This window comes from Dryobates pubescens, chromosome 1, assembly GCF_014839835.1.
Source record: "Dryobates pubescens isolate bDryPub1 chromosome 1, bDryPub1.pri, whole genome shotgun sequence".
In the NCBI taxonomy this organism is placed as follows: domain Eukaryota; kingdom Metazoa; phylum Chordata; class Aves; order Piciformes; family Picidae; genus Dryobates; species Dryobates pubescens.
In genome coordinates, this window is record NC_071612.1 from 8342382 (window position 1) to 8356505 (window position 14124).

Sequence of the window (14124 nt, forward strand, 5' to 3'; positions counted from 1 at the left end):
TTGCAGCTCAGCTACAGAGCATGCAGGGGAATATAGGGCTCCTGGCAATGAGGTGGCTCCTGGAGGTCAATACCAGTTCCAGCATTGGACACTTCTAAGATTCAGATGGACAGGGTGCTGGGTCATCTTGCCTAGGTTGTGCTTTTGCCAAGAAAGGTTGGACCAGATGACCATTGACGTCACTTCCAACCTGTGATTCTGTGATTCTATGATTCAGTCCTGGGGGTAAGTACTTTCCTTGTGCAAAAGCTTCTGGCCACTTGGTGTCAAGGGGGCCTCTTGGATTTTACCATGTTGAAGCTGTGGCCAAATGCATTGCTGCCCTATACCCAGCAGAACAATGTAAGCCTACGGTTCTACAAGAGTGTGGCAGGAGCCCTCACCTTACCCTCTGCCCATGAGGTGCTTAAGGAGGCTGGTGACAACACTGTCTCCTGGAGAAGGACCAGTGTTGCACCCTTCCAGTGCATGGAGCCACACCACTCTCCTATGCATTGAGGTGATCTTGGTGAAGGCCCTTTGCTCTGCACTAATTTCACAGTTCTGCATCTCTTTATAATAAAATGGGACAAACAAGATTTTAATGGCTAAAGGGTTATCTTCGTAGTTCTTCAATTAACAGACTCCCTCTGCCATGGTGTGCTCCTGTGGTGCACCACAACCTCTTCAGTGCTGTACGTGGCCACACCACTGAAATTCCCCCCTCCAGATGGCCTCCCTGGCCTCATTATGTACCTGCTTCCTATCAAATTCAAGGGATCTCTAAGTCATTATTTTCACTATATTTATGCCAGGACAAATGTTTGCAGATGATAAATTTCCATCTGCTTTTCAGAACAGTGGGACAGGCATGGTTTCTTAGGAAGGAAGAGAGTTCCAGGGTGTTGTCCAAACTGAAGTAAAATAGACAATCCAAGAGGGGCTGACTGGAAGGGCTTGGCTCTGATGTGCCTGAATTGCCCAGGAGAAAGATAATAAACAGAATGAGGAAAGCAATTGCTTTAATAAATAAGCTGGAACATGTGTGTGACTGACACCACCAGGGGCTGATATATGCCAAGAAGTCTGTTTTTAACATCTGCTCTTCAGCAGCCTTAATAGGTTATGACCAGATCAATATATCTTCTGCTGCTGTTGTCAGACATCCTACAGCAGCTAGAGCCTGAGGGAGGAAATACAAGCAAACAAGCATATAGACATCCATACATGGGTACACAGATACTGGCATTTTTTGTTACATGTGCATTGTAGTATCAGTGGAAGAATTAATCATGTGAAATTGATTCAAAATGTTGCTGAAGTAGCCATGACAAAGGGGACCCACCAGTGACCAATGTTAGTCCCCTATGATATCTTCTTTTTTTGTTTTTCCTCAGAGTACAGCTAGAGGATTGTTGGCAGCTCATGTCTCACTCGGTGTATGCATAGAAGCAATACGTTCTTCACACCATAATTAAAAGGCTTTTAATCTCTTGCCAAGGATTTTATGTGCTACAAAGGCTGAAGAAAGCAGGTAAGGTGTTGTAGGCACAATGGTCATTTTAAAAAGCAGTTACTGGCCTTCAAGCCATGGGAAGGGGAGAGAGGTGCAGGGAATGGAAAAGGAGATGAAAGAAAGGGCTGAGCAAAAAAACAGTGGGCACTTAGCTGCTCTAGTGCTGACAGTCAGCACTGGCAGCAGCATGGTCACAAATGTCTGTTCTCTCCTCTGCTACACAATATTGCACTCAGTGTCTGGGAAAAGCACCACATAGCTATTTCTCAGCTTCAGTGGTTCACTCATCAGCCCCTGAGCTTCAGCCACAGCTGAAAGCAGGCTTGGGAGAAGGTACAGGACCATGAATAGGATGAAAATAGAGTTGGGTGAAGGTAAAGGACCATGAACACCCATTGTTCAGGTGCAGTCAGAAACCTCCTTTACCTGTGCTCAATTTTTCTGCTCAGCCCATCTTCTTTCCTTGCAGTGGAGATGCTGGGGAGCACCTGCAGTGTCTTCTCACAAGGAAGAAAGGACACAAGAAGATAGATACCTTTCTTCACTCAGCTTACTCTGCAAGCTCTAGGGGAGTCCATTGAAGGACTTAGCATAAAGATTAATGTCTAGCCTGCAGCATTAAGGAGAACTTGTTCATTTAACAGGACAGTGGCTTGAAAGAATAGGAGGTTATGACCTCTCTGATGCAGCAGCAGTTCTTCTGACAGAAGGTGATAAATAAAAGTGTCACTGCCACAGAGTGTATCTGAAATCTTTGCATTGAACAACATGAAAAATGCTTGCTATGACCCCAAGAACCTTTACATCAGGACACCTCCTGGGCACACGTAGGGAATACAGTCTCATTTTAAGTGCTGCCATGAGTGGTTTGTGTAGGGACAGCAGTAACTCTAAAAGCATGATTCATTTACTGCAGATATCTATTTTTTTCCCTTAATATTGCCTCAAAGTACCTAATTTAATGACAGACATGGAGTTGGAAATGGAGGAGCTTTCAGCTTCCATGTTTTTTTAGCCACTTACCAGAGTGCCAGCTGGAAATGGTAGATTTCAGATCAATTTTTATGTCTGTCTTAGTAGCAGGTTTCTTTCAGAAAGCCAGGTACTCTGTTGAGTGTTACTAGAATAACTACTCATAGTCCAGTCTTCTCTGTATTACAGCTGAACAATGTAATTGTGGCTCCTGCTTCTTCCAGAAATCAGACTCAAAAATTAATTCCTAGGACAGAAAACTGGCCTGCCTTTGGCTTCACAGACAAAACAGGCTTTGGACAAAAGGCTGCCACGCTAGGGACAGGTGTACTAGCAATGTCTACTTGTTTGTTCACGTTCTGATAGGAAACCAAAAAGTGATCCTCAATAAACACAACAAAATCTAAACTAAAACAAAGTACTGATCACCTACCAGAGTATTGTAAAAAAAACTGTAAGTTAAGACTAGAAAACAAAGGAGCTGCCTTAAAAATCAAAGGAGGCTGAAAAATTTAATACATTCAGGTTCTTTCTATTTTTGCCTGCAGAGCTTTCAGCTTTTCAGTCAAATGAAAATGAGGAATAAATGAAATGAAGACTACTTCAACATTGCCTGTCTCTGGAGACTGAAGCAGTCCAGAAAAAATCAGAGTACTGTAGAAGATCTGTAATAAATTTGCTGGAGCTGGCAACTTTGCTGTCAGTCACTATGCTGCTGCAGGCAGACATTACAGGACAGGACACTATGTGTGCTTCCCACCTGCAAACACCTTTAGCAGCTTGATGAAGAGGAGCTGAGTTGATGACTGAAGGCAGCTAGCGATGCTGAGAATGTGAGGCATTGTCAAATCCTCAGCTTCTATGATCAAAAGTCATCCAAAGTCATGTGCTCACAGCCAAGAAAATCTTGAATTGAAGCCGGCTGATTTTTCTGTTTCTGCCTGCACTAAGATGTTCTCCAACAATTACCTCTTCTCCCTCCCTTAGAACAGTTATTTCCTGTAATTTCAAGTGTGATTTCCTGATGGGTGAGGATTACGTGAAGGCTGTGCCAAAACCCTCTGTGCAGCGTTTGAAACCACTGCTGATTTGACACCACTGCAATTTTGAGGTAATGAGGCCTCAGTAAAAAAAATAAATGCAAAATAGGAAAATGTTTCAAGTGGGATGGGAATGAAAGATGGCATTTTCCCCTCCAGGGAGAGCCAACACATCTCCTAGGAACAGGGAGGAAAGATGGCCCTGGCTAGGAGACTTCATTCATTTCCCTATGCATTGTTCCTGCTGTTTGCAGAAACAGCCCGTGGAAAGTGCACAGGATGGTGCCAGCAGAACATGCACTGGGGGTTGGGCTGCAGGCATAGAGTCATAGAATTGTTAGGGTTGGAAGGGACCGCAAGGATCATCTAGTTCCAACCCTCCTGCCATGCGCAGGGGCACCTCACACATAGAATCATACAATTGTTAGGGGTGGAAGGGACTTCAAGGATCATCTAAATGAATTGAGGGAAACCTCCAAGTTACTTCAGAAATGTTTTCCTCTCACAATGCCTTTTTATTTTCTTCCTTCCCCCACAATGGATTTAGATTGCACTCTGAACAGATCCCAGCCACAGGTGGAGGGCTACCTTATGAGGAGAGGCTGAGCTAGGTCTTTAGCTTGGAAGAGGCTGAGGGAAGGATCGCATTAATGCTTATAAATGTCAGGAGGAGGCAGTCAGACTCTCCTCAGTGGTGTCAGTGAGAGGACAAGGGGTAATGACCATGAACTGGAACACAGGAGGTTCCATGTAAGCATAAGGAAAAAATCCTTCACTTTGAGGGTGGCAGAGCACTGGAGCAGGCTGCCCAGGGAGGTTGTGGTCTCCCTCTCTGGAGAGCTTCCACAGCCACCTGGAGGGGTTTCTGTGTGATGTACTCTAGAGGAACCTGCGCTGACAGGGACGTTGGACGAGATGATTTTCAGAAGTCCCTTCCAACCCTTTCCAGTGAACCACAACGTCCGTCGAAGCACCCACCAGAACCCCAGGGGCAGCAAGAAACGTCCCCTCCTCCCATTTTCTGGAGCAGCGTTGCTCCTACTGCTGCACAGCGAATCATCACTGAGCAATGATTAATTAACGCTCAGTTTTAATTACTGGGTGCCCTCGTCCTAACAGTAACTTTAGCGCGAAGATCGGCCTTCTCCCTTAGCAACGAAGAGGGAAAGAAGGGCAAAATCCTGGGCGTCGCTGCCCGCAGCGCGCATGCGCAGTGCCCTGAGAGTGGCGCAGCTCTGACGCGCTCCCGCCTGACCGCGGGTCAGGGACACCAACATGGCTGCGCCCATGTGCACGCGCTGGGCACGGCTACAGCGGGGCGTCTAGTCCCGTCCCGTGGTGGGGGGAGCCGCTCTCTGCCGTGCCGTGTCGCCGCCCCGTATCGCCACCTCTGCATGGATTCTCGGGAGTCCTGGGCGGCCTTGGCGGTGAGTGCGCGGGCCCAAGCCTGCTCGTTGCCAAGGCGACGCGGGGACCACCCCCACCCCCCCCCCCCCCCCACCCCGTCTGCCGACCCCCGTCTGCCGACCCCGCAGGTCCCAGGCCGGTGCTGCGCTGAGGGGCGGCGGGAGCATGCCTTGGTTCGTCTCCTCATGGATTCAACAGCCAGCCCCGGGCAGCAGGTGTCAGGGCCGTGGAGAGGCCGCGTCCTTGAGGGCAGCCCGGTGGCGCTGCTGCGTTAGTGCGCTGTGGATCGTGTGCTGGGCGCTGTATTTCTCTCCTAAAAAGCTGCTTTCCCACGTACACTCTCAGCACTGTGGCATGCAGGGGATTAAAGCCACACGTCTGTATATATGGGGACCTCCTTGAAAATATCCAGCGCTCATTTTCAGTTCTGTTTGGAAAACCGTGGACATAGGGCCCTGGGCTAGCGTGAGGAGAGCTGCGGGCCAGCGGCTGCTGGGAGGGCCCCGCTCCCTGCCCTGAGTACCCCGGGGACAGTCGGCTGCTAGCTGCAAGGTCATGGTTCAGTACATTCGAATTAGGTCCTGGGTTTCTTAATCATTTCGATGCAGTTAGGTTTAGCAGGTATGTCCAACTCCTCGTAAAGGTTTTTCAGCTGTCTGAGTGGTGATAATACTGCTGTCACTGAAAGGAGAGGGAGAAAGTGCATTTTAGTTGTTATCTAAAGATCATTATGGTATTCTGCCTATGGCATAAGCATACAGGTAGTGTGGCCTTCTGGCAGGTGCTTTAATAGAAGCTTCATGAATTTAAATGACATTTAAGATATAGAACTTTGAAAACTAGAGAAGTAATCAGTAACTTTTGATTCATGTTTTAACAGATGGGTAGATTAAATCTGATCAATGCTATGCTCAGCAGATAAGGATTTTGATGAAAAAGACTGAAGAAAAATCAATGCATGCAAAATAGCTAACTAGATTAAAAGAGTAATTAACTTATTGATTAAAACTTTAGTAGTAGGTAGTGAACATCTCTCTGAATCCTCTCTTGGCCCTTAAAAAAATTAATCAGGGTAACACACGTGATTTGTTTTCAGGCAGTTAAAAATCAGTGCAGCTGCTTTTTGTGTCCTGTTCTACGTGAGTTAGACTGCAAACTGTTTTCTGTGGTGAATAACAGTACATTTAATGTGTCATAAAGGATTAATGCTAACTATTATTTTTTCCCTGTTTTTGAAATGATTTTTTAATTTATTTCAGTCTCCTCCTCCTTCTGTTTTTGACAAGTAATTCCTTCCTACAGATCAAGCTTGTCCTGGGGAAAATTAGAAAGATAATAAAGGTCATCTGGAAACATAGACGATGGAAAAAGATTGAGCTGTTGCTGAAGCTGTATGTTTAGGATTTAAGTTTAGAATTTCTTTGGATAATAACCTTCCCCTTTTCCTTATGACTCTGATGTTTTGTTTTGTTTTTTTTTCCTAGAGACTTTTGTCAGTAAAAGGAAAGAAAGCAGTTTTACTTTAGTCTTTGTTCAACACTTTAAATGAATAAATTTGCTACAAACATGTAAGTCTGCTTTCTTGAGGTGCCTCCAGGGGAAACAGAATTGCTTCTGTCTTTTCCTGATCTTATCACACTACTTCCTACAGGTGTGGGTCATTCTGTGCCATTTCATCTTGATGAGTGGCATTTGCTTGCTTTTCTTTATGTGTAGTGTGTCAGTGTTGCATTGTTTGGCTCCTGCTATTCAAAAACACTGAGATTGTTTTCGAAATACCTTAAAAATGGTTAGGAGTTGTAATGTCTTTTACTTTCTTTTGTTGAAAAATCGTTGTTAGAGCTGTAGAACCTACTGAGGTCTGTGTAAGACTGTCAGTTTATCATTTGACCACAGAAAGGACACATGCCTTGGTTTAGGCTTGCCTCAGTTACTCATATGAGCACCAGAGCTTCACCCCTATGAATATTAATGCTCTTTATGGTTTTGTCTCAAAGGCTGGTGGAGTTGCTGGTGTCTGTGTTGACTTGATCCTTTTCCCCCTGGATACTGTAAAAACAAGACTGCAGAGTCCTCAAGGATTTAGGAAGGCTGGCGGTTTTCGTGGCATCTATGCTGGTGTTCCTTCCACTGCTATAGGATCCTTTCCAAATGGTAAATGCTCTTTGGATTGTGCTTTGCCTTAGTTAAGTGGGAACTTCTGTAGTATAAGATGTCCATGGCTTTCTCTGCTGCAGGTAATTCTTTGGGTTCTGTGAGTCCATGTCCCGCTGTAAAGAGCAGTATCTGAAATTGTACAGTACTGTACAGACTCTTTGAGCAGCCTGGAATGAAGGCTGCTGCATGCTTACTCTGATAAGCTACCCTTAGTCACAGAATCACAGAACACCAAGGTTGGAAGAGAGCTCAAAGATCATCAAGTCCAACCTGTCACCTTGGAAGATTCCTGGATATTTCTTAAAAGCCTATATTTGCTTCTAAGGGACACCTTGAGGCATTTCCAGGTGCCAAAGAGGGCTTGATTCTTGCTTTCCCTGAACACTTTTGTCATCACCCTCTCTTTCATGGCACTGGAAATGAATCAGAATTCAAAGTACTTGAGCACTGGAGGCCTTTGAGCTAATTGCCCTGAGGATACGATTTCTTTGTTTTTTCTCCCTGGAAACAACTACAGCACTCAAAATGAGAAGACAACGGGAATACTTCTGAAACTAAAGCTTTAAAAAAGTAAATGCTTATGGTCCCTGCAGAAAAAAAAAAAAGGCATCTGAAATTCCTAATGCCTTTGTCCACTTTGTCTTTGTAGGGGGGCATAAAAAAGCAGCCAGCTATGTTGTCAGTAGTAGACGTTAGGTGCACTGTGCTGACAAATCCCCTGACACCTTCAGATGTTTGATGTCCTTCATAAAATGATATAACAAAATTCAGTTCTTTATCTTGTCTGCTCTGTTATCTCCTCTTGAGGTGATAAGCATCTTTTGATTAGCAGAAGGTAATTCACATAACCCTTCTTCACAATTAAAATCTGTTCCCCCGCAAGACATGTCAGTTTTGTTCAGGATTTACATCTCCAAAATCTGAACTGTGTTTTTTATCTTTCCAACATATGACTGAGAACTGAAATTATCTTTAGCAGAGTAACCCTTAAGGTGCAGGTGCCTTTGTAGTTGGCTGTTGCAGCGAATAAACATAGCTCATGTTGCTATGCTCAGCTTAGTTTTGTACGTTTCCTCTTCACTGGAGAGGACTTCTACAACTCCTTTGGAAGCTTGGAAGAACTTTTTTCTGGAGCTTAAGTGCCAAAATATTAAAATGATGTTAGCTAGGAAGAAGTTGTTAGTAACAGTTTTGCATGTTGTGGGGTAGCAGACTTGTATCAACTACTTTGATGATTGGTGGGTTGTGGGTTTGGTTTGGTTTGGTTTTTCAGCTAATCAACTGATTTAGGGGTTGAGTGGGTTTTATTTCCCCAAAATAAAGACCCTCCCTGCAATTCAACCAAAGTACCCTCTCTCTACTCTTGCTGTCTTTAAATATGGAATAGACCGTTTCTTCCAGACTTTCTGGGCATTCGTGACTAGCTGATGTGTCAACTAGTTCTTATCTCAGTACTAAATATTGGCCCCAAGTCCTGACGTCTTCAATATGAATGGGAAGTTTGCCAGTGATAGCCAGGAGCATCAACTTTGAAAGGAATTATCTTACAGACTGTGTTGATACTATTGTACTGTTTGGGGAAAAAAAATAACGTGTTTTCAACTGCAGCTGCAGAATGATAGGGGGGCAAAGTGCACCTCTAAATGTTTTTGTGCTAGTTCTGTGATGGAGGAACAGTTAAATCAGTTAAATGCCTGCATGTATTCTTGAATTTCAGCTGCTGCATTTTTTATCACCTATGAGAATGTGAAAACCGTGATGCATCATGGCTCTACATCTTACTTGACTCCAGCAACACACATGGTGGCTGCCTCCATTGGGGAAGTGGTAAGAAAGAATGTCATACATAGTGTGTCTGTGAAAGGAGGGGAACTGCGTAGTTATGAAAGCTTAGGTGTGCTGTCATATCTCACTCTGAGCATTGACCATCTTTGTACATATGACAGGTCATACAAAAGTATTACTTACCTTTGAATGAAGTGGTGGCACTTGTAAGGATTGCTTCAATGTGAGTAAACAGGTAATCTGTTAGTAAGCTTGTTCTTGCTAAGTTAGTAGACGGTGGAAGTGTGGATTGTTCCAGTAGGTCACAGCTTCACGTTGTAGTGGTTGTGTGTCAGTGTTAACATCCAAGAAAGGTTTTCACAGCCTTTCAGCTTCATGTGGGGTAATCACGGAAAGAACTTTGTTTTAAAAATAGCCATAAGAGAATGATGTTTTCTGTAAAGTAGGTAGGTGCCATTATCTGAAACCTTAACATGTAGGAACCAGTATTAACTAATTAATAATTATCTCACTCTCCTTCCTTCTGTGCATGCACATTCAGCCAACATAATTTACCAAAACATTTTATTGGATTTGTTTATAAGTGGCTGCACAAAGTGATGTGACAGAATAGGGCAACTAGCAGCTGTGTAACTTACCAAAGGATGAGTAATGCTTCCTTGATGAAGCCTGCCTCAGTGGAAAGTGCCCTGGGTAATGTGCTGAAGCTTTTCCCTGTGAGATGGACATCTGTAGATTTTAGTGGCAGCTTTTCACATGATCTCCCTGATAGCTGTAGTTCTTAGTTTAGCCTGTTGGTTGGGTTATTGCACAATAAAGCAACATATGAATAATGAATTTGTAAATACAATCTTTATGAAAATTCTTCCTCTCCTCCAGCCTCCCTTTGAAAAAGTTACTGTTTTTCTTGTCCATTAAATCCATTAATTTGTTTGTAACACATTTTGGAGCTGCAAGGAATATTCTGGCTTTGCTGAAACTTACACAATACCCAGAATAATTGGGACCAGATTCTCTTGAAAACTTTAGATGATTTGGTGCCTAGGTTGTCCTTGCCTTGTTGACTGTGTGGCTTTGCCGGCATTAATTGTGCATGGGCGCGTGTTTTTGTTTGCATGCTTTATAAGTGCCACATGCAGCACTGCCTGGCTGCTTCCTGTAGGCTCTTTCTGGGTTCAGTTTTGGTTTCCAAGTAATTTTTTAACCTGTGGAAATGATACTGATTAGACTGAATGGGACTTAGCCAGGGAACTTAAATTAACATACCAAGCACATTAAGATAGGTGAATGCAGCACCCACTAACTGCTCTGGTAGTGGTTATAGGCAGGAGGAGATACATGGTGATAGATTTAGGGCTGGGTGGGATATGTCTATGTTGCTGCCTCAGGTAGATTCTTTTTGATCTTGATTAGAGCCTGTGCTGTCAAATTATAACTTCTGACTTAAGGCAATGCAGAGAACCTTCATGGAAATTCTATAAAGGCTGTTAAAAATCAGCAAGAGGTTCTTCACTGCTATGGCAATGCACAGGCCTTAAATTCCTTGCTTGTCCAAGGAACAGCCGATCCAAAAGGCATTTTAAGCTTCTCATGTGCTTTCAAAATCAAGAAAAATGACAGTTTGGCTCATGGAGACCAAAAAATAAAAGTTTCTTTTTTGTGAGTGGGTTATTTCTGGTGTACTTCCTCTGCTTGTGAGAGTACTGTGAGAAAAGTGTAACTGGGTAATCTAAGCAGCAGCCAAAGAACAGTTGGTCACAGATGACTCCTTGTGTCATTACAGAATGTGTTGCCTGTTTTTTCGAAGGTGGTCTATAATCCTGTGACCCTTACAACTCAGGCACTTACTGCTTTCATTTTCAGGCTGACAGATGTAGATGCAGCATGGTTAAATGAATTGCTTAGAGCTGTCTGATGTGCTTGGTTCTTGCTACCCTAAGGCCAGGAAAAAAATATATTGATAGCTGTTGAAATGGCAATCTGACTTTATGTGATGTTGTGTCAGCCATTTTCCAGCTAATAAGATTCTCTGTTTTGTAGCTTTTGTTCTCCTCTTGGTGTGATGGGAGAGCTAAGCTGTAAAATAATTGAGGTGGGGATTTAGAGATTTGCTGCAACCAACTTGTAATAAAAACAGCACAAAGCGAGATCGTCTCCCATTTGTTATCTATAAAGCCTTAGCCAATCAATAGAAACATATACACTATTCCAAATAGCATCAGGGTGAAAGTTATAATTATAGTTTTATTGATTAGTCATGAAGTTTTAATCAGAGCATAACCACTGGGACTGTTATTTTGTCAGTAGGGTTTGTTTTTTTTAATACATACTTTTCCTCCTTTGTACACTTTAATAATTACTGTGGTGTAAATTGCTTTTAAATGTGAAATAATAAGCCAAGCACTCTGCCATCTTAGGATTCCCAAGGCATCTCTTTGCCCTTCCAAACTGTCTTCTTGCAAAACAGAGAAATTAAGATTTAGAGCAGGAAACTGACATTGGATTTCTAGGTTTGCTGCTCCTTCGCTGGTGAGCATAAATGAGTCAGGTGCCTTCGTGTGGATCAATAAAATGTGAGCATGGCTTAAGCTTAGAGGTATGCTAAATGCTGGCTAATTTGTGTTTTGAATGGGACCCAGTAAAAACAATAAAATAGGGAAAAGGATAAAAATGCTAAAGTTGCATCAAGGTATGTTTAACTATAGGGGAGAAAGTGGTCAAATGTGAGCTCTTAGTTCTTACACTGCTCGCTCTTCTGTCTTGTTTTAAACCTGTGTAAATCCATGGGAAACAGAGTCTCCTGGAACTGGTGTGGTCTAGTTTCCCAGTTCCAGGCTAGGAGGCACAAAACTGAGCAGTAGTAAGACTGTGGCTGCAGTGTGTTTGGGTGGGTCTTTTTTTCCCTTTTTAGGCAGGAGGCATATTGAAGGCTAATCTCATCTCCAGAAGTGGGATAAAGAAAATTACATTCAAAATCTGACCCTCTTACACAATTCATTTTTTCCTATAGCTGAATCTTGCTATACAGGGACTCTGAATAGCCTATAGTACATGAAAAATAACTTACCAAGGCAGAGCCAAAACTCTAGAGGGCAGATACATGGTATATCATCTCCTCTCATCAAGGAAGAAGAAGGTTGAAGAGTACATAAGTTACCAAGGAGGGGAAAACCCTTATTATGCCACTTGTGTAACTGAAATTTAGTGATAGGAAACACGCTTACTGCATCCAGAGCTTTGGAATTTTTCATCTTGACTCTATGTTGCCCTGTATGTTTAGTCTGCCTGTATCTTTACGGGGAGCTGCCAAATGTGCTTGGAAAACATGATATCATAGGGAGTGGAAAGGAGAACCAGATGTTCCAAAATTTTACTTTTAATATTCTAAGGCGGTGTGAGTAGCTCGGAGAAGAAGCAGGATTTTTAACCTTCTGGTGCCCATTTTAAATAGTAACCAGGTGCATCTTGCAGATCCAGAGTTCATTGTGCAGCTCCAGATTGACTGTACAGAATATTTTATGGGAGTGGAACGTGGCGGTGTATACTATAAATGGCAAGAAACTGATAAAGAGAAGAGCCCCTCTGGGCTTCCCCAACCAGCCTCCTGCAAACTTGGTTTTATGGGGCAAGTTTAAGATTGCCCCAGTTTGAGTTTTTCATTGGGAGTGACAAAGTGGTTGGATTCAGCAGGGTTAACTTTACATCCTGCTGGCTTTTCCATGGAAGTGAGGATAAAGTAATTTGGGTTACGTTCTAGAGAAGTGAGCTGGCAACAGCCTATTCCGTCTACTATGTATGTTATGGTTAGGATCTGGGCTTTGCAAGATATTAGTGAAACTTCTGAGCTGTTGCTTGTAAATATCAGATTCACTCTTATCTTTCTGACCTTTTGATTGGCTGCCTTTGGTGACTTTTGGGGTCTTTTTTCTATTTTGTTACCTTGGTTTGCAGCTCACTTGTGAGAGAAAGCATGTGGGAGGATTGAGGACCGGAATGGGAGTTAGACATTCTGTTCTTTTGGCAGCTAGTGGTAATGACCATGCTCTGGAAGTAGATTATCAGCTGAAGTTATTGAGATGCTTATGTCCTTGTGTTAGTTTCCAGAGTACTTGAGGATTACAGTGCTGGAGGTGTGTTGATACTGTGCAGCGTTTCCCCAAGGCTCCCAGGTTATGTGCACTGTGGTGTGTCTACAGAGTACACTGCGGCGTTAGACCAAGTAACTTGGATCCTAAAAGCTACCAAGTCGTATTTGTGATGCTGTGCCTGCATTTGTCTGTCATGCTCCATTTTTAAGCTGATGTAGCCATGATACTTTAGGTTCATTGTTTGGCTCATTTTCATTCCACTTTAGTGTCTCTGCACTGTGGTCCCTTTTGGTTGTATAAATGCTGGACAAGTTTGTGGGTCTAGAAAGGTGTTTATTGCCTGTCTGGAAGTGGTAACATTTGGGCTACCTACAAAGCTTTGGTGGAACATCAAAGGAAAAAGTGGAAGCTTTGGCTATTCTCTGAGACAGTTCTGAATGGTTAAGTAAGGATGGCTACCTTCAGAGACAATGAGAGCAGTTGAATCAATTTGAATTGCAATGTCCAAAAGTTTGTTGTATCCCTGTGTGGTTCCACAGGGCAAGGTGAAGATAGGTATTTCAGGGTGAAATTCCAAGCTTGCTGGTGTATTCCAGAGTCTTGCCACTTAAGAAACTTCTGTGATAAAAGCAAAGTGTGTGGTTCATCAGTGATTAGCATCTGACCCTCAGTATTAATAACTTGGGAATTTTTTATCTGTTGTTGGGATGCGTCAAATAGGAAAGCTTCTTAATGTAGGAATTATCTTTCTGGGGAATTCAGCAAGCTTTATTTGCTAGCCCTGGCTTGTTCCTTACAAGAAGCAAGACCAAATGCAAGCAAGTTTACAGTTTACAAATCATGATTCTGTAGAATGACATTCTGAAGTGTGCTTATAATTCAACTAAAGAAGTGCACATTTTATATTATTTCAGGCATAGGTTGTTTTTTGGTGTTGTTTTTTTGGGTTTTTTTTTTGTTTTGTTTTGTTTTTTAATAAACTTTCTTGATGTGATAGCCAACATTGTGTCCACGAATCAGCCCCTTCTTCCCTCTGCCCTGGCCATATCTTTTGAAACTGTTAACTAGTTTCAGTTTAGTAGACAAGGAATCGCCCAAAGCGTACAGGTATGAATTCCATGAGAGAGACTGGCTCGGTCCAAGAAGAAAGGTGCTATTAATGCCATTTCTGAGGCAAAGG

The 14124-nt window shown here is 43.0% G+C and overlaps 1 protein-coding gene across 1 annotated transcript in view; it reads left to right on the forward strand.

The window, feature by feature from the left end:
- The first annotated feature begins 4783 nt into the window (after positions 1-4783).
- Positions 4784-14124, forward strand: part of SLC25A26 (solute carrier family 25 member 26) — a 96620-nt gene continuing 87279 nt past the window's right edge. The window contains exons 1-3 of the mRNA XM_054161161.1: positions 4784-4934; positions 6912-7068; positions 8789-8898. Of these exons, the coding sequence (XP_054017136.1) occupies positions 4902-4934; positions 6912-7068; positions 8789-8898 (300 nt within the window). The 5' untranslated portion in view covers positions 4784-4901. The remainder of the gene's footprint in view (positions 4935-6911; positions 7069-8788; positions 8899-14124) is intronic.